General features: G+C 42.7%; 1 protein-coding gene across 1 annotated transcript in view; it reads left to right on the top strand.

Moving 5' to 3' along the window:
* Positions 1-16,714: 16,714 nt before the first annotated feature.
* The window catches only part of LOC132816107 (metalloreductase STEAP1-like), a 52,777-nt gene continuing 48,628 nt past the window's right edge, over positions 16,715-20,863 (top strand). The window contains exons 1-2 of the mRNA XM_060825558.1: positions 16,715-16,904; positions 17,200-17,293. Coding sequence (XP_060681541.1) covers positions 17,219-17,293 — 75 coding nt within the window. The 5' untranslated portion in view covers positions 16,715-16,904; positions 17,200-17,218. The remainder of the gene's footprint in view (positions 16,905-17,199; positions 17,294-20,863) is intronic.

Genomic DNA, 20,863 nt, shown 5'->3' with positions numbered 1-20,863 from the left:
CCTCCATCGCCAGAACATAACAACACGACGGTTGGAGGAAGAGCGCCTCATCTTCCGCCTGGGAACCCTCCAACCACAAGGGATGAACTCATATTTCTCCAGTTTCCTCATTTCCCCTCCCCCCACCTTGTCTCAGTTGATTCCCTCGAACTCAGAACCGCCCTCCTAACCTGCAATCTTCTTCCTGACCTCTCCGCCCCCACCCCACTCCGGCCTATCACTCTCACCTTGACCTCCTTCCACCTATCACATCTCCATCGCCCCTCCCCCAAGTCCCTCCTCCCTACCTTTTATCTTAGCCTGCTGGACACACTTTCCTCATTCCTGATGAAGGGCTTATGCCCAAAACGTCGCATTTCCTGTTCCTTGGATGCTGCCTGACCTGCTGCGCTTTAACCAGCAACACATTTTCAGCTCTGATCTCCAGCATCTGCAGACCTCACTTTTTACTGTTTGCAGTAAATTACTATCAGTCACAGCCACAGTCAGATTGCAAAACCCTGGTGCCAATTGCCTTTTGAATGGCTTTCCCAGTTGATACAGCACATAGTGGCTATTCTATTTAGTGACTAGTTAGATACAGTTGCAGTAGTTCAATTAATTTCAACTGATTTAACCTTCTACTGACTGGAGTTAATGATTGCATTTTGAAAGGATAAATGGGTACAGCTTGCAGAGTAATAATTCGCTCATGGGTACTGGAAATCTGATCAGCAAATGTCTGCAGTATTTTTAAAATTCTGTTGAGCTTGGAGCAGCAGAACTGTTCTTTTGGCTTCTCAAAAATTCAGCAAACTGCTGACACCTTTTCCTGTATGCATCAGCGTTGTGATTCCCATCCTGCCCTACAATAGCTTCTGCCATCAGTCCAAAAACAGCAAACTGCTTGTCATGCGGCACTCACCTGCAACATTTCAATGGGCCTGGAGTCTCAAATCACTGCTATCACGTCAGCACTAGACTAGGCAGGGATCAGTATGTTCCAATACAGACACTAGACAGTCTTAGCCTTACACTTAGCGAAAGCTGTAGGGCAATGAGGACTATGTTTTTGAGGCAGATGGGGACTTCCTGACTCTGTTCTGCTCAATTTCCTGAGCCTTTGTTGAAGGGAACACAACTAATGCAGGATAGTCTCTCTGACTGGAAGCTTCAGGTCACCTAGCTGCAAGGCACAAAGGCAGAAGCAAAAGCTTGGGTCACCTGTAGGCTGTTTAAAACAGCAGTAAGACCTTAAGCGTGCCAACCAGTTGCACAACTCTCACATTGCAATCTCAGCTCCTGTATCTTCCCTCTTTTCCTAGTGCCAATCCTGGAAGTTTCAATCCTGTTGGCATTACCATTTATATACTGGTAAGATTCTTTATGTTATTACATGCTGTCCTCTGTTGTGTCAGCTTTTCCCTTGAAAATAGCGGAAGCTGATTTCTATGAACCCTATCGAAGGCTTTCAAAATGTATGAGGCAATAAGAAGAGGAGTAACTTCTATTGTTGTTCATCACTGAATAGGGACCATGTGTGAGAGAGCAAATACAACACAGTATGTTCTTTTCTAAAAGGTTGCATCTCCCAAGGTATAGCATCCTCTCAGTACTAAATAAAACAATTCTACTCTCAGGTCCTGAGTAGAGCTGAAATCCACAAAGCCTCAACTCAGAACCTGAATCGCTGACTGAAGGCTGGCAACACAAATTAATTGTAACATATTCAGCAGAAATGTCCTCAAGGTTTGCATGACCAGCTTCTGTAACCTCAACACAAGGTCAGCAGCTCAGCGGGGATCCTGGACAAACCATGTTATCTGGCGCGACACGTCTACAGCCTTAATCACTCTTTGAACAACAATCAAGATATAAAGGCAGCATGGTAATACACTAAAATAGGATGGCTGCAGCACAGAATAAGACCCTTTGGCCAGTTGCAATGGTGCCAGCTCTAGACAAAAGCAATCACTTCTCTCTGTGAATGGAGGAATAAGGCAGGCTCTGCTTTCTCAATCCCTTGTTTGACCACAATGGTTTTCTTCTAAAATGGATGTGCTTGCCAATTCAGTGAGTGTTTAATGATACACACACTAAGATGGTAAAAGACACAATCAGACTGATTACTTTTTAATGTTTGAAAAGAGAGTACTAATTCTAGATAATATGATTAGGTTTGGAACTCCATTTAACCTTAGATGTGCTCGAGGTTCCTGAACAGTTACAAACCTGTTCAGGAATCCATGATTTCAGTAGTTAAGAAATTGTGCATATAAACCGCATCTTCTTTTGCAGCAGTCAATTGCCATATTCTATGATTTAAATGTCCAGCAACACAGCTTGACACTTTAACAGCTGCCATTAACTGTTAAATATGGATTGTAATTGGGGGGTTAGGGTGGTAGATGGTTAAAGTTTCAGGTGCCAGGTAGGTGGGGGTGTCTCATACATACAGTGCCCAGTGGGCAGGGTGCCAGACAGGTCAGATGCCACATTGCCAGTTAAGTGGCAATGCTCCGTAATGATGGTCAGAATGTATTGGGTCTGGCTGTCAAGTAGGCTTCTCATCCACGATGTCAGGCCTGGAGGTGAGAGAGAGGCTTTGGAGCCAGGGCAATGGACTGTCTTAACCCTGTTGTGATATCACTTGTTCATTTCTCCACTCTGTGGGTGTTTTGAGATGCTTTCTGTTTACACTTCCACAATGTATCTATGTTCCTCAATCCTCCCATGATGCAAGCTAGCTAACAAGCGGTTTGCTCAGTCTCCCTCATTAGTGCCAAACATTGAATATCTATTCACCCAATCATGCAACTAATTATGTTACTTAGGGCTTTTGCCTGAAAGGTCGATTTCGCTGCACTTTGGATGCTCCCTGAACTGCTGTGCTCTTTACGGAACATCTCTGGGACATCTGCACCAATCAACCACACCGCCCTATGGCTCAACATTTCAACTCCCCCTCCCACTCTACCAAGGACATGGAGGTCCTGGGCCTCCTTCACTGCCACTCCCTCACCACCACTCGCTTGAAGGAAGAACGCCTAATCTTCTGCCTATTCAGCCTTCCTGTGTAGCTCAAACCCTCCAACTCTGGCAACATCCTTGTAAATCTTTTCTGAAACCTTTCAAGTTTCACAACATCCTGACTATAGCAGGGAGACCATCAACAGTTTCCTCATTTCCCCTTCCCCCACCTCACCTTAGTTCCAAACTTCCAGCTCAGCACTGTCCCCATGACTTGTCCGGACTTGTCCTACCTGCTTAGCTCCTTTTCCACCTATCCACTCCACCCTCTCCTCCCTGACCTAAAACCTTCATCCCCTCCCCCACTCATCCATTGTACTCTATGCTACTTTCTCCCCACCCCCCCCCACCGAATCAACACAGATGGAAAGGTCTAGGAAGGGGAGGGAGGAGTCTGAGATGGTCCAGGTGAATTTGAGGTCGGAGTGGAAGGTGTTGGTAAAGTTGATGAACTGTTCAACCTCCTCGTGGGAGCACGAGGCAGCGCCGATACAGTCATCAATGTAGCAGACGAAAAGGTAGGGGGTGGTGCCAGTGTAGTTGCGGAAGATGGACTGGCAACACCCCCCACCTTTTCCTCCGCTACATTGATGACTGTAGTTGAGAAGAGACAGGCATAGCTGAGGCCCATGCAGGTGCCCATGGCTACTCCTTTAGTTTGGAGGAAGTGGGAGGATTGGAAAGAGAAGTTGTTCAGGGTGAGGACCAGTTCAGTCAGTCGAAGGAGGGTGTTGGTGGAAGGGTACTGGTTGGTACGGCGGGAAAGGGACTGGATGTCCATGGTGAAGATAAGGCGTTGGGGACCGGGGAAGCAAAAATCCTGGAGGAGGTGGAGGGCGTGGCTGGTGTCCCGAACGTAGGTGGGGAGTTCTTGGACTAAGGGGGACAGGACCGTGTCGAGGTACACAAAGATGAGTTCGGTGGGGCAGGAGCAGGCTGAGACAATGGGTCGTCCGGGGCAGTCAGGTTTGTGGATTTTGGGCAGGAGGTAGAAACGGGCGGTGCGGGGTTGTGGGACTATGAGGTTGGAGGTGGTGGATGGGAGATCCCCTGAGGTGATGAGGTTATGGATGGTCTGGGAGATGATGGTTTGCTGGTGGGAGGTGGGGTCATGGTCAAGGGGGCAATAGGAGGAGGCGTCCGCGAGCTGGCGTTTGGCCTCAGCGGTATAAAGGTCAGTGCGCCAAACTACTACCGCGCCTCCCTTGTCTGCCGGTTTGATGGTGAGGTTGGGGTTGGAGCGGAGGGAGTGGAGGGCTGCACGTTCCGAGGGTGAGAGGTTGGAGTGGGTAAGAGGGGTGGACAGGTTGAGTCGGTTAATGTCACGGCGGCAGTTGGATCGAGGGCGGTAAGAGGCCAGCACGGGGTGTCCAGGTGGATGGGGTGCGTTGGAGGCGGGAGAAGGGGTCGTCAGAGGGTGGGCGGGAGTCTTGGTTGAAAAAGTAGGCACGGAAGCGAAGGCGGCGGAAGAATTGTTCAATGTCTCGCTGCGTGTTGAACTCATTAGTCTGAGGGCGTTTTTATTTCTTTTCGGAACGCTGATAGGGGAGGGGAGGGAAATATACTCCCCAGTCAGGTCCACACCCCCCACCAACCCAACCTCCACTCCTGGCACCTTCCCCTGCAACTGCAAGAAATGCAAAACTTGCGCCCACACCTCTCTCCAAGGCCCCAAGGAATCCTTCCATATCCGCCACAAATTCACCTGCACCTTCACACACATCATCTATTGCATCTGCTGCACCCGATGTGGCCTCCTTTATATTGGGGAGACGGGCCGCCTACTTGCGGAACGCTTCAGGGAACACCTCTGGGACGCCCGGACCAACCAACTCAACCACCCCGTGGCTCAACACTTTAACTCCCCCTCCCACTCCACCAAGGACATGCAGGTCCTTGGATTCCTCCATCGCCAGAACATAACAACACGACGGTTGGAGGAAGAGCGCCTCATCTTCCGCCTGGGAACCCTCCAACCACAAGGGATGAACTCATATTTCTCCAGTTTCCTCATTTCCCCTCCCCCCACCTTGTCTCAGTTGATTCCCTCGAACTCAGAACCGCCCTCCTAACCTGCAATCTTCTTCCTGACCTCTCCGCCCCCACCCCACTCCGGCCTATCACTCTCACCTTGACCTCCTTCCACCTATCACATCTCCATCGCCCCTCCCCCAAGTCCCTCCTCCCTACCTTTTATCTTAGCCTGCTGGACACACTTTCCTCATTCCTGATGAAGGGCTTATGCCCAAAACGTCGCATTTCCTGTTCCTTGGATGCTGCCTGACCTGCTGCGCTTTAACCAGCAACACATTTTCAGCTCTGATCTCCAGCATCTGCAGACCTCACTTTTTACTGTTTGCAGTAAATTACTATCAGTCACAGCCACAGTCAGATTGCAAAACCCTGGTGCCAATTGCCTTTTGAATGGCTTTCCCAGTTGATACAGCACATAGTGGCTATTCTATTTAGTGACTAGTTAGATACAGTTGCAGTAGTTCAATTAATTTCAACTGATTTAACCTTCTACTGACTGGAGTTAATGATTGCATTTTGAAAGGATAAATGGGTACAGCTTGCAGAGTAATAATTCGCTCATGGGTACTGGAAATCTGATCAGCAAATGTCTGCAGTATTTTTAAAATTCTGTTGAGCTTGGAGCAGCAGAACTGTTCTTTTGGCTTCTCAAAAATTCAGCAAACTGCTGACACCTTTTCCTGTATGCATCAGCGTTGTGATTCCCATCCTGCCCTACAATAGCTTCTGCCATCAGTCCAAAAACAGCAAACTGCTTGTCATGCGGCACTCACCTGCAACATTTCAATGGGCCTGGAGTCTCAAATCACTGCTATCACGTCAGCACTAGACTAGGCAGGGATCAGTATGTTCCAATACAGACACTAGACAGTCTTAGCCTTACACTTAGCGAAAGCTGTAGGGCAATGAGGACTATGTTTTTGAGGCAGATGGGGACTTCCTGACTCTGTTCTGCTCAATTTCCTGAGCCTTTGTTGAAGGGAACACAACTAATGCAGGATAGTCTCTCTGACTGGAAGCTTCAGGTCACCTAGCTGCAAGGCACAAAGGCAGAAGCAAAAGCTTGGGTCACCTGTAGGCTGTTTAAAACAGCAGTAAGACCTTAAGCGTGCCAACCAGTTGCACAACTCTCACATTGCAATCTCAGCTCCTGTATCTTCCCTCTTTTCCTAGTGCCAATCCTGGAAGTTTCAATCCTGTTGGCATTACCATTTATATACTGGTAAGATTCTTTATGTTATTACATGCTGTCCTCTGTTGTGTCAGCTTTTCCCTTGAAAATAGCGGAAGCTGATTTCTATGAACCCTATCGAAGGCTTTCAAAATGTATGAGGCAATAAGAAGAGGAGTAACTTCTATTGTTGTTCATCACTGAATAGGGACCATGTGTGAGAGAGCAAATACAACACAGTATGTTCTTTTCTAAAAGGTTGCATCTCCCAAGGTATAGCATCCTCTCAGTACTAAATAAAACAATTCTACTCTCAGGTCCTGAGTAGAGCTGAAATCCACAAAGCCTCAACTCAGAACCTGAATCGCTGACTGAAGGCTGGCAACACAAATTAATTGTAACATATTCAGCAGAAATGTCCTCAAGGTTTGCATGACCAGCTTCTGTAACCTCAACACAAGGTCAGCAGCTCAGCGGGGATCCTGGACAAACCATGTTATCTGGCGCGACACGTCTACAGCCTTAATCACTCTTTGAACAACAATCAAGATATAAAGGCAGCATGGTAATACACTAAAATAGGATGGCTGCAGCACAGAATAAGACCCTTTGGCCAGTTGCAATGGTGCCAGCTCTAGACAAAAGCAATCACTTCTCTCTGTGAATGGAGGAATAAGGCAGGCTCTGCTTTCTCAATCCCTTGTTTGACCACAATGGTTTTCTTCTAAAATGGATGTGCTTGCCAATTCAGTGAGTGTTTAATGATACACACACTAAGATGGTAAAAGACACAATCAGACTGATTACTTTTTAATGTTTGAAAAGAGAGTACTAATTCTAGATAATATGATTAGGTTTGGAACTCCATTTAACCTTAGATGTGCTCGAGGTTCCTGAACAGTTACAAACCTGTTCAGGAATCCATGATTTCAGTAGTTAAGAAATTGTGCATATAAACCGCATCTTCTTTTGCAGCAGTCAATTGCCATATTCTATGATTTAAATGTCCAGCAACACAGCTTGACACTTTAACAGCTGCCATTAACTGTTAAATATGGATTGTAATTGGGGGGTTAGGGTGGTAGATGGTTAAAGTTTCAGGTGCCAGGTAGGTGGGGGTGTCTCATACATACAGTGCCCAGTGGGCAGGGTGCCAGACAGGTCAGATGCCACATTGCCAGTTAAGTGGCAATGCTCCGTAATGATGGTCAGAATGTATTGGGTCTGGCTGTCAAGTAGGCTTCTCATCCACGATGTCAGGCCTGGAGGTGAGAGAGAGGCTTTGGAGCCAGGGCAATGGACTGTCTTAACCCTGTTGTGATATCACTTGTTCATTTCTCCACTCTGTGGGTGTTTTGAGATGCTTTCTGTTTACACTTCCACAATGTATCTATGTTCCTCAATCCTCCCATGATGCAAGCTAGCTAACAAGCGGTTTGCTCAGTCTCCCTCATTAGTGCCAAACATTGAAATTCTATTCACCCAATCATGCAACTAATTATGTTACGGGAAGGAAGAAATTGAATCTGATCTTACATAATCATGGAGGATAATTGCAGTTTACAGTTGTTTTTATTTAATGTGCAATTTGATCTTGTAAGGCTGACATGTTAACATACAACACGCAATTCATTATTCACTGGTACTTGCTCCATGTCAGTTTTTAATGTGCAAGCCATTAAAAGCCTGCTCTGTAACCACATGGCCTCAGAGAATCAAGCCTGATTCTGTCTCATATAATCTCAAAATGGATTAAAGAATAATACTTAGAGGCAGGAATCCTTGTATATTTCATATTCGCAGTAGTCAAGATTAACATGATGAAAAACTATTCAGTTGATTTAATCCGCAATAAATTTGCTACAGAACTGTTTTGAAAGTCTTCACATAAACTGGAGGTTTGGAAGAGAGATTGGTCTTCACTGCATTTATCCTTCCAATACAAAACAGAGGGCAAAACAACATATTTTACAGTCATCCTATAATAATTTGTGTTTCTTTATCTTGGACATTAATAAAGCCATGCAATCCATGCAATTTTATTGGATGCCAAATGAGATCTAGACATTGAGTAGATCAAATGAAAGGATATCTACATTCCGCATGTTCATGAGAGTGGTATCGAACTGCCTTCTTGCATTGCTGTAGTCTACATGGAATAGCTCCACCAATAGTATGGCTAATAAAAGGGAGTTCCAAGTTTTAACCCAGTAACAGTGAAGGAACAATGATCTATTACCGGCTGCCAAGGTGCTGTATAGCTTAAAATGAAGCTTTCAGATGATGGTTTCCCCTCCCATTTACTGTCCTTCATCTTCTAGGTGTAGAGGGAGTCAGCAGCAAGAGTGAGAGCTGGCTCTCAACAGCCCCTCAATTAGGCATTAAGTACTGTTGAACAAGGGATGCTTGCCTTGGCAGCCCACAAACAGATTTACTTGTCATACCCCATGAATTCCCTGCCCATTGCTGGATTAAGAAATGGCAAGATGGATCCTTTAATTACCCACTTAAAGCCCACAATTACTGTTCAGCAGGAAGGCTTGTAGAGGGCTTGCATAACACTCCCGCCCTAGACTTTAACATGTGAAGGGGCTGGCTCCACTCGCTCTGCAGAATCAAATTCCCATCTCCTCCCTTACAACTTACCTCCAGAAGGAAATTAAAATATAGCTACTGATTTATTGTTGCAGGGAGTAAATGCAGACATAAGAAATCAAAAATCTCCACTCCCATTGCATAATTAAATTCCCATCCCCTCCCATAGAACTCACCTTCAGAGGGACATTAATATATACCTACTGATTTACTCTTACAGAGAGTAGGCACGGACAAAAGGAGTTAAAAAATGTCCTTCTGTGATCTAGCTATTCTACGAAGTCAGTGAATGATAATAAGAACCATAGTCTCAAGAAAACAGGAAAGCCGATAATAGTCATAGTCAAATTGCTATAAACTGAAATTCAGACTAACCATTACCAGTCATCCATCTAACTTCACTTCAACCAAAGCGTGCTAATGCTAAGTTCTAAATTGTAAAAATGATGGATCCCAAATTAATACAAGTTCCAAACCTTTTATTATTATTTGAGATAATTTAATCTTGTATGTATTTGGCCATGATTTTTGTTTCACAACCTGAGTCCTCATCAAGTGGTCGAACTCTGCGAAATGAAGAATGTAACATATTGCATTTAGGAAGGCAAACAAGGGAGGGGAATTCTGAACAATGGTAGCAAATTGAAATGTGTAGAGAAACAGAGAGACTTCAAGGTGTGCACAGGTACCTGAAGATGGATGAGGCAGTTGAGAAAGCATTCAGAATATTTGCCATTATTAGCTGTGGTATAGAACATAAAAATAGGAAGGTTATGTTGGAACTGTTTAGATCATTGATTAGTTCATTGATAGAGACTGCATTGACTAGTCAATGAATTATTTTTTCTTCATGTTATTTTGGCATGAAGTGACTGTATTGCAGTTCTTGTCCATCCTAATTGCCCATAGTCAATGGCAATGGAAACACATATAGGCCAAATCAGGTAAGGATGGCATATTTCCTACTCTAACGGGGACGTTGATAAAACAGAATTTTATTTAATGAAATTCAATGTTACATGGCTGCCAGGGCTGCTTTATATTCCAGATTAACTTTATTGAACTCAAATTTCACCACAGTCGAATTCAAAACAGTATTCCCAGAGTTTTATCGTGGGTCTGGATTACTAATCCAGTGACATTACCATGACAGAGCGCATGCGAACACATACACATTTACACACAAAATATATGAAAATCAAAAAATATTGCATTTCCTCCCGATTCCAATGAAAAGTCACAGAAACATTAACTTTGTTTCTCTCTTTGCAGAGTCTGCTGTTTCCAGTAATTTCTGCTATTTATTTCAGATTTCCAGCATTTACAGTATGTTTCTTTGGTTTTAGATTTACCAGGATCTTTCTTGAATTAAGAAATGTTAACTCTGAATGAGGATTAGATAGAGTGCTCCCTTTAGAACAGGAGAAGCTGAGGTAAGATCTAACTGAAGATTTTAAGTCTGAGGGGGTCTATGTAGAGTGCCCAGGAAGGTGAACCACTGCTGTTAGTTGAAGATTCCATAATAAAAGGGCATAGTTTTAGGGTAGTGGATAGATTTAGAGTGTATTTGAAAAGAATATTTTTGGCCCAACAAACACCACACTACATTAATCTCATTAACCAGCACTTGGTCGATAGCCTACTGTGCCCTGGCATTTTAAGTACTGATCCTGATGTTGTGAGAGTACCTGTCTCCACCATACCATCAAGCAACGTGTTCCACATATCGACTCCCTCTGAGTGAAAATTATTTTTCTCAGATCTCCTCCAACCCATTACTCCTCCCCATAAACTTATACCATCTGGTCTTAGACATTTTTACCATGGGGAAGAGATTCTCATAATCTACTTTCTCTATGCCTCTCATAATTTTGTAAACTTCAATCAGATCCCCCTTCAGCCTTTTCTGCTCCAAGGTAAACAAACCCAGCCTATCCAATCTCTCTTCATAACTGAGACTTTACATCTGGGCACACCCTGGTGAATCTCCTCTGCATCGTCCCCAGTGCAATCACATCCTTCAGATAGTGTAGCAATCTGAACTGTACAGTTTTCCATCTGTGGTCAAGCCAATGTTTCATAAAGTTGCAATAAGACTTCCTTTCTCCTATATTGTACACCCTGGCTAATGAAAGCAAGCATCTCATATGCTTTCTTTACCACACTATCTAGCTGGGCTGATACGTTCAGGGATCTATAAACTTGTACTCCAAAGTCCCTTTGTTCCGCAGTACTCCATAGGGACCTATCATTAACTGTGCCTATCCTTCCCTTATTATTCTTCCCAAAATGCATCACCTCACACTTATAAGGATTAAACTCCATTTGCCATTGCTCTCCCCAGTTTACCATGGCTCAATATCAGACTGTAGCCTGAGACCCAATGGGTTACATCCTTTGGTTGCACTATCTGAATGCTTGTAATTGAATAGCAACAGCAAAATCTTGATCATTAGGAACATGGACCTGCTTAAGGGGAAACTGGTCACAAAAAGTTGAGCAATATGTAAGCAAACATGACATTTATATTAATGCTATTTTGTCATAATTATAAATGTGTTGTAGTGAATAAATTGATTTATTGACTACCATTGCCCAATTTCTTAAAATTGGCATTTCATGAACAATGTAAAACTATTTCATCCTTAACCATTTTAACTTTTCTTGGGATAAAATGACTAAAATTAAGATTTTGCCAAATGAAACTTGATGGCATTGATCAGTAAGCTGACTAGATCTGCTTTTACTTTTGGTTGAATCCAAATTTTAAGCAGTTACATATCAATGAAGGTGCAAATTAATTATACTGTGATAAAGGATAAAGAGAATCAATAATTAAATATTATTTCTTCTCTCAAACATGCTAGTCTCAAGTTGTAAAAGTGAATGAATAGCTTCTTTCTTCGTGAAATTCAAAGAAATACAATATATACTAGCTCCACAGCCGATAACACAAGGTCAGGGACAAAATATATATGTCTATGTGGCCATTACAGTAATGAAGACTTTTTTTTTGTTATCAGTGTTAAATTTTGGCTGCAACTTTAGCTTATCTTTCTTAATTTAGTCACAGGCTGTTGGGGGCCCTGGTAAAAGAAGCATTTAATTATCCATGAAAAGGTGGTGCTGCTAATTAAGTGACTTTTTATGCTATTTAAAAGACAACTAAAGATCAACCAAGTTAAAAATCACACAACACCAGATTATAGTCCAACAGGTTTAATTTGAAGCACACTAGCTTTCAGAGCGCAATGCTCCGAAAGTTAGTGCTTCCAATTAAACCTGTTGGACTATAACCTGGTGTTGTGTGATTTTTAACTTTGTACACCCCAGTCCAACACCAGCATCTCCAAATCTTAATTTCTCTACACTGTTGCCTCAATCCTTATGGGAATCTCCTGCTGTAGTGCAGTTTTTTAGTTGTTTTAGGAGTGTGATATCAAGTGCACAAGTGACTTAGCCAGACAACTTTACATGCCCCTGGATTTGAGGATCTTTCAAAGACATCATTGATGAAACCTTTCTAATGGTTTGAGGTATTAATTGAAGGTTAGCTAAGCCTCCAAAGCATAGGAGATCACTGTAGCCCAATAAAATGTGACCTTAGTCTCAGCTTTGAAATCTGTATGCTCAAATACACTGTCCTTAGTTAGTCAAAGGCAGACCTGGAAGTGATGATGAACTTCTTCAACGATGTCTGCTTTCATTGTGTGGAGGCTGACAAGATATTGAAATTGATCCACATTTTTGAGGATCACACAATTGATCTTAATCAATATTGTGCCTTGGGGACAGATGAAAAAGAACCATAGTTTTCTGACTGTTTATACAAAAGTCCATTTTCATGTCTGCTTCAGGGAAGAAGCAGACAATGACTTGGATCTCAGTTTCTGAGGGAACACACTCTTAAAATATCGTCTGCATACTGAAGATCAATGACAGAATTTGAAGCGATTTTCCTCCAGTTTCATGGCAGCAAAGGATGACCTATTTCCTACCTATTCTGTGGATTGCCTGATAATTTGTTGGATGTGAAGTGCAACAGGAGGACCCACTGAAAGAGTCACTTTTTAATTGCAAAGATCATTGCGTACTATCATTGTTCCTTTACAGAAAAGTCCTTCCAGAAAATGGAAGACTGCCATGTTCATTCAGCTAGAATTTTCCTTAGCGCAGTAATGTCCATGCTGAGATGCATGCGATGGCAGTATGCATTCAGGTCTGTCTCTGTTCGGTTTTTCCACAAAGATTCTGATATTTTAGGTCCTAAGCATCATTTGACAAGCACAGATGTCTGTGCATGATCTTTGTCAATATTGGATTGTCCTAACATGCTGAATACCAGGCAGTCTTAGCACAGTGGGACCTTGTACCAAGAATGAGGGCTTTTCTCAGACAAATAGAGACATTAATACAGACTCTACATGATCTTATGCAGGTTTAGCCAAACCTAAAAGATGTTAGTGAACCAGTTGAGTGTTTATGAACAAGCCAGTCGTTTCCTGATTTCTATGATTGGAATTAGCTTTTATTCCAGATTTATTTAATTAGCTCATGGAGTTACAGAGTCATAGAGATGTACAGCACAGAACAGACTTTTCAGTCCAACTCATCTATACCGACCAGATATCCTAAATTAATCTAGTCCTATTTGCCAGCATTTGGTCCACATCCCTCCAAACCCGTCCTATTCATATACCCATCCAGATGCCTTTTGAATGATGTAATTCCATCAGTCTCCACCACTTCCTCTGGCAGGTCATTCCATGCACACACCACCCTCTGCATGAAAAAGTTGCTCCTTAGGTCGCTTTTAAATATTTCTCCTCTCACCCTAATCCTATGACCTCTACTTCTGAACTCCCCCTCCCAGGGAAATGACCTTGTCTATTTATCCTATTCATGCCCCTCATGATTTTATAAACCTCTATAAGGTCACCCCTCAGCCTCCGATGCTCCAGGGAAAACAGTTCCAGCCTATTCAACCTCTCGCTCTTGCTCAAATCCTCCAACCCTGGCAACATCCTTGTAAGTCTTTTCTGAACCCTTTCAAGTTTCACAACATCCTTCCGATAGGACAGAAACCAGAATTGCACACAATATTCCAAAAGTGGCCTCACCAATTCTCTGTACAGCAAGAACATGACCTCCCAACTCCTGTACTCAATACTCTGACTAATAAAAGAAAGCATACCAAAAACCTTCTTCACTATCCTATCTACCTGAGATTCCACTTTCAAGGAACTATGAATCTGCACTCCAAGGTCTCTTTGTTCAGCAACATTCTCTAGGTCCTTACCATTAAGTGCACAATTCCTGCCCTGATTTGCCTTTCCATAATGCAGCACCTCACATTTACCTAAATTAAACACCATCTGCTACTCCTCAGCTCATCGGTCCATTTGATCAAGATCCCATTATGCTCTGAGGTAACCTTCTTCGCTGTCCACTACACCACCAAATTTGGTGTCATCTGCAAATTTACTAAATATACCTCCTATATTTACAACCATATCATTTATATAAATAGCAAAAAGCAGTGGACCCAGCACCGATCCTTGTGACACAGGCCTCCAGTCCGAAAATCAACCCTCCACCACCACCATCTGTCTCCTATCTGTGAGCCAGTTCTGTACCCAAATGGCTAGTTCTCCCTGCATTCCATGTGATCTAACCTTGCTAACCAGACTACCATGAGGAACATTGTTGAACGCCTTACTGAGGTCCAAATAGATGATGAAGAGCTTCCTGATGAAGGGCTTTTGCCCAAAACGTCGATTTTCCTGCTCGTCAGATTCTGCCTGGCCAGCTGTGCTTTTCCACCACCACTCTAATCTTGACTCTAATCTCCTGCATCTGCAATACCCACCTCCGTCCATATAGACTACATCCACAGCTCTGCCCTCTTCAGTCTTCCTCGTTACTTCTTCAAAAAACTCAATCAAGTTAGTGAGACATGATTTCCCATGCACAAAGCTATGCTGACTAAACCTAATTAGTCCTTGTCTTTCCAAACACATGGAAATCCTGTCCCTCAGGATTCCCTCCAAAGATGTCAGGCTCACCGGTCTATAGTTACCTGCCTTTTTCTTATCACCCTTCTTAAACAGTGGCACCACATTAGCCAACTTCCAGTCTTCCGGCACCTCACATGTGACTATTGATGATCCAAATATCTCAGCAAGGGGTCCAGCAATCACATCCCCAGCTGATTTTAAATTCTGCAAGCGATATTTTGATCATTTGCTTTTGTGATGTGAGCATCCCTAATGAAGCTAGTTTTCCTTGTCCATCCCTAATTGCCCTCAAAAATTGAACTCCTGTAGTCCATATTGAGAACAATCTCATGCCACCTGGCTGGCACCCTGAGTTCATAAATTGAATATGCAGTTCAGAAGTTTCATTATTTATTGGGTTTTCTCATTAGGTGTGTCTCCAACTCTTAAAATTATTGATAGTATCAGCTTGATTGCCTCCCTGAGAAACGTGTTCCAAATTGTCACCAACATCTGGATGAAGTTGTTCACCTTTAGTTTTGAAATGCCAGAATAATGAGACTTGAAAAAGCCAGTAAAGTGCAACCAAAACCTATGTCAAAGAACGATATAATTTACACAAAATAGTTTAATGAAAATTTTTTTCATGTTTCATTTTAACCGATTGGAGTTATGCTGATTTGGTTTAGAATCTTTAAGTATCGAAAATTCTGACTTCATATGAATACTTCTTTTATATTGTCCTGAAACTTTTATTTTCCAGTATAAAAATCCGAACTTCTCCTTATAACCCAACTGTTTAATTTCAGTTGTCAATTTTAAAATTCATTGCTGTATTAGCTCCAAAGCCTTGATGCCTTTTTCAAAATGCAAAAAATAAAATTATACATGGCATTCCATATAGAACCAGACCAGTACTTCATGCATATTTAGTTGTTTCTTGATAGTTGATTAGATTTGTTTTGATTTATTGTTGCCACATACTGAAATGCAGTGAAAAGTGTTATTTTATGGGCTTGGCAGGTAGATAGTACCATACAAAGTGCATCAGGTAGCAAAGCAAAGTACAGAATGCACTATTACAGCGGCAGAGAGAGAGATCAACATTATCATTTGAGAGGTCCATTCAAAAGTCTGATAACAGTGGGGAAGAAGCTGTTCTGTATATACATACTTTTATATCTTCTGCCTGATGGAAGAGGGTGGGACAGAGTATAACAGGGTAGGCGGGGTCCTTGATCATGTTGGTTCCTTTCTCAGTGCAACTATAGGTGGAGTCAGTGGATGGAAGTGATGAACTGGGCTGTGTTCACAATGTTCTGTAATTTCTTACAATTTTGGGCAATGGCATTTGTCAATGTCCTAAAGTGCTGCTACACTCAATGGAGTATATTTGAAGTGCAGTTACTATTGTAGTCACTTTTGTAACGTGAGAAACGCATGTTCTTCCACATCACTTTGGGAAAATATTACTTGTTCCTATGTTAAAGAGGCTGTGGTTACCTCTTTAACGTAAAGTGGCTTCGTATTTCTCCGCATATAAATAGCAAAGTTCTGAAGCACGTAGGTATCTGATGTGCAATCATCCCATCGGGCAATGTTATCTTGTTTGATTCGTTAAAAACTTTGCTCCTTTTAAACTGTTGGCTTTCAGGAGGGGCACTTATTTCCTCTTTCAAATATGTGATTTTTAAAACGTGTTGCCATTGGTTTAGCTGAAAATAGAGGCGAGAATGTTACACTGTCCACTGTCCCCTGAATTTGAAATGATGCACTGTACTCCAGGAGGGTGGGTGTTATTGACAGTATATCGGGACCAATCAACATGCTGGAGGGTGGTGTTAGCAGAATGTGAGTGGCGGGTGTGAGGGTAAACCAGCCGCAGAGCGGACAGCGGACACGGCACATAATCCTGGAGGTCAGGAAGTAGAGTTCTGTCTAGGTGCCTAGCATCTGGGTTACTTTCTCTGATTTAGAAGCTCTTTGATTCGGCCTGATAATAGTTTATGAAGTGCGAGGCAGTAACTTCACGGCGAAGTAACATTCATTGAATACTTCCTTAGTCCACTCTGCTGACTTTGGCCGGATAGTGACGTCGGGTATGTGTTTGAATGTTGCTACGTGCAATTGCTTTCGGCAGTGTAGGTTTAGACAGCTGGAAGGGAACAACTCGGGTTAGAACCATGTTTGAGAAACTCGGCGTGGATGGACCGCCTGGTGTTACTGTTAGCTTCCAGTCCAATGTTATTGGGATATTCAACTGTATTAAAAAAAAGTTTGAACTTTTATTTTCGTGTTTCTCTTCTTTTTGATCAAGTTTATAAAAGGTTTGTTCTGGGTTTAAGTTTGTACCAAAATTTCCACGACTGCACATTTTGTGTTTGTTTGTTGCAGGTGTAAACAGTGACTCCTCATGGATGTTGAGAGTGCCCCTCCCATACATAATAATGGGGATGAAGTGCCTGGAATGGAATTGTCACCAATCGGGGTAAATATTACGAAAACGGTAAAACAGTATATATTTCTGCTTAATTCAATTTGGCATTGTGTCATGATCTGAATGGGCCATCACGAAATATACCGGAAAGTATTTATCCTTTCTCTAAAATTTAACTTAAAAAATCAATTAGTTACTATGTATCCAAGATCTCTAAATCCCCTAATACTGTAGCCTAAGATTCTTTTAGTTTCAACCATTTGAAGAGTCCTAAAGCCTCACGTGTAGTGAAGGCAAAAAAAGGTCAGTATTCAAATTGCATGTCCAAATGATGGTCCTGTTAGTGTGGAATTTTCAAGAGCCTTGTGGTTTATACATTAAGTCTTTGGCAGGTTCTTCCTCTTGCTTCTGATGTGATCGTGTTTATGTGCAAAATTACACAGTAAACCATTCTTTGTCCAAAGGACAGTGAGGCATATCATCTTTTAATATAAATGATGGGCAAATTACAATGGGGAGGGAAGCAGCATGCAAAAAGCTGCACTAGTAATGATTTTTTTTTCTTATTTTGATGCAGTTTAATATACCAAAAAGGGATTAATTTTCAGTTGTCGAACTCGAATGCAATTTCTCCCACTCTCTGATAAAAACTGTACTCTGACAACTTCTAACATAAATTTCTGGCGCAGTTACCTGGTGACTTGTCGTTTGCTCCTTTAGTCTTCCATCTTGGATACCCAGCACCAACATTTCAGAGTACAACATTATACTGTGCTAATCTCCATCTTTACCACTTTATGTACAAGCTAAATGGATTGCACATGCTTCAGTCAGCTGGCCATGTCTCAAAGTCTGAAGAGTGTAATCCTCAGTCCAGTCAAGAGAAACACCCATCAGGCAGGAGGTCCCAGCACAGTAAGTCAAGGGCCTTGTCTGATATTTGTCTGGAGACTTGTGTATGATTAGTCAGACAAGCAAGGTGGTCATGGTCAGTATCCTCTCCTCATAGGGATGAGGAACTAAATGTCAGGCACCTCTCTCTTTCCTGCTTTAGGACATTTTCTCCTGGCATGAGACAAGGGGAGAGGTGACTGTATCTGGTACAGGCATTAATACTGGCGCAGTTAAAGCAGAGGCCATGCAGGGTCAGTGCTGTGGGGGTATTGGGTGAGTGAAAGTGAGTGAGGGAAGATGTTACATGCAGAATTGAGGGTAGAAGAGCCTGAGCCTTGGTGGGAGGTGTGTGCAGGAGCAGAGATAGAGTGAATGTGAAATAGGGAAAAAGAGAAGATGTTGGCACTGCATCTTGTGACATTTCTGGGCATTCCTCCAGACTGCACTGACCCAGATGGCAACCTCAGACCAGGCTGACAGGGTTTGGAGTGTGACCTCCATTGCTTGTCCAGGAGGAAGAGAATAGCCTCCTCCACAATAAGTTGTACGTCAACATTCCAGATCCCTGCTACCGAGTAGAGCATCAATTTCTCTTATTTGCCATGTGAGGAGCAAATGTGACAAACCATACTGGGCAGTTCTGAACTGATAGTACTTGATTGGACACACTCTAACCTTTTAAATATGGCATGGACACCAAGAATGCAGGGATACCCTGGTAGTGGGAGCACTTCCACCTTGGGTAAGTGGAAGAATCAGGTTGGTATTGCACAAGGAGATGCTTTAGGGGCCTGACATGAAGTTAATGAGGCAAGTTTGAGCTTGAGAAAATGCGCTAAGGAGAAAACCTCCTTCAAATTCAACAAAAATGGCACTTGGCTGACTTCTGCAATGACTCAGCCCACTGTTTGTATGCTAGACAGAACCATATTTATTATGCCTTTAAGCTGAGTTTGAGCTCATCTTTTTAACTATTAGCCATACATTGAATATTATTGTTCTTTCTTAAAGTACAATTTTGCGAATTTTTTTTTGTTTTTAGAACTGTGGTGTCTAACCATTTAAAGTAGCTTGGTTCATAAACTGTTGAAAATTATATTGTTATCCTGATTCAGATTTTTAACTTGTGATGGGATTATGTGGAGAGTAAATGGGCAACTATAAAGACTGTCGCACTGAGGTTCTTGCTGATTCTTAATTGAATATAGATTTGCCACTCCTTTAAGAATGAGGAAGTAATTTAACAGATTTCAAAACCACTAAGAGAAACAATGCTATTCAAAAAGGAGAATTTGAAACTGCAGAGACAACTAGAATCTGAATTAAGTGTTGCCACAATTTAAATCAAATGTGTAACTGGTTGAAGTACTTAAACTATGAAAAATAGTTGGAGGTGAAAGGAGAAGATTAAATGCCATGTTGAACTTAATAACTTTATTTCATAGAATTATAAATGTTTGCAGCACAGATAGAGGCCAATTAACCCTTTTTGCCAGTGATTGCTCTTTTTGAAAGATCCATTAGTCCTCTCCACCGATTCTTGCCAGCAGCCATGAAATTAGTTTCCTTTTCCCAAATATGTTTGAAAAGTTACTATTGAATCTGCTTTCAATATCCTTTTAGCAGTAAGGTTTAATTGATAACTTCTTTATAAAAATATTTTTGTCAGACTATTATTCACTGCCACCACCACCATTAAATATGCCAAAAAAATTAGGGCTATTTTTAAGTAAAGTTTTAATTTATCATAAACTGTGCCATTTGATATGCTTGCCTTTATTGGTCAGTGCATCGAGTATAGAAGTCGAGAGGTCATACTGCGGCTGTACAGGACATTGGTTAGGTAAAAACAATGGCTGCAGATGCTGGAAACCAGAGTCTAGATTAGAGTGGTGCTGGAAAAGCACAGCAGTACAGGCAGCATCCGAGGAGCAGTAAAATCGACGTTTCAGGCAAAAGCCCTTCATCAGGAATACAGGCAGAGAGCCTGAAGGGTGGAGAGATAAATGAGAGGAGGATGGGGGTGGGGAGAAAGTAGCATAAAGTACAATAGGTGAGTGGGGGAGGGGATGAAGGTGATAGATCAGGGGGAGGGTGGAGTGGATGGCTGGAAAAGAAGATAGGCAGGTAGGACAGGTCATGGGGACAGTGCTGAGCTGGAAGTTTGGAACTGGGGTGAGGTGGAGGAAGGGGAAATGAGGAAAATGTTGAAGTCCACATTGGTGCCCTGGGGTTGAAGTGTTCCAAGGCGGAAGATGAGGCGTTCTTCCTCCAAGCATCTGGTGGTGAGGGAGTGGCACTGAAGGAGGCCCATGACCTCCTTGTCCTTGGTAGAGTGGGAGGTGGAGTTGAAATGTTGAGCCATAGGGCCGTGTGGTTGATTGGTGCAGGTGTCCCAGAAATGTTCCGTAAAGTGCTCTGCTAGGAGGCGTCCAGTCTCCCCAATGTAGAGGAGACCGCATCGGGAGCAACGGATACAATAAATGATATTGGTGGATTTTCAGGTAAAGCTTTGATGGATGTGGAAGGTTCCTTTAGGGCCTTGGATAGAGGTGAGGGAAGAGGTGTGGGCGCATGTTTTGCAATTCCTGCAGTGGCAGGGGAAGGTGCCAGGATGGGAGGGTGGGTTGTAGGGGGGCGTAGACCTGACCAGGTAGTCACGGAGGGAATGGTCTTTGAGGAAAGCGGAAAGGGGTGGGAGGGAAATATATCCCTGTTAGTGGGGTC

Source organism: Hemiscyllium ocellatum, chromosome 5 (assembly GCF_020745735.1).
Source record: "Hemiscyllium ocellatum isolate sHemOce1 chromosome 5, sHemOce1.pat.X.cur, whole genome shotgun sequence".
In the NCBI taxonomy this organism is placed as follows: domain Eukaryota; kingdom Metazoa; phylum Chordata; class Chondrichthyes; order Orectolobiformes; family Hemiscylliidae; genus Hemiscyllium; species Hemiscyllium ocellatum.
Note: the sequence above shows the minus strand (reverse complement) of the source record. Positions and strands in the feature narration are given on the sequence as shown.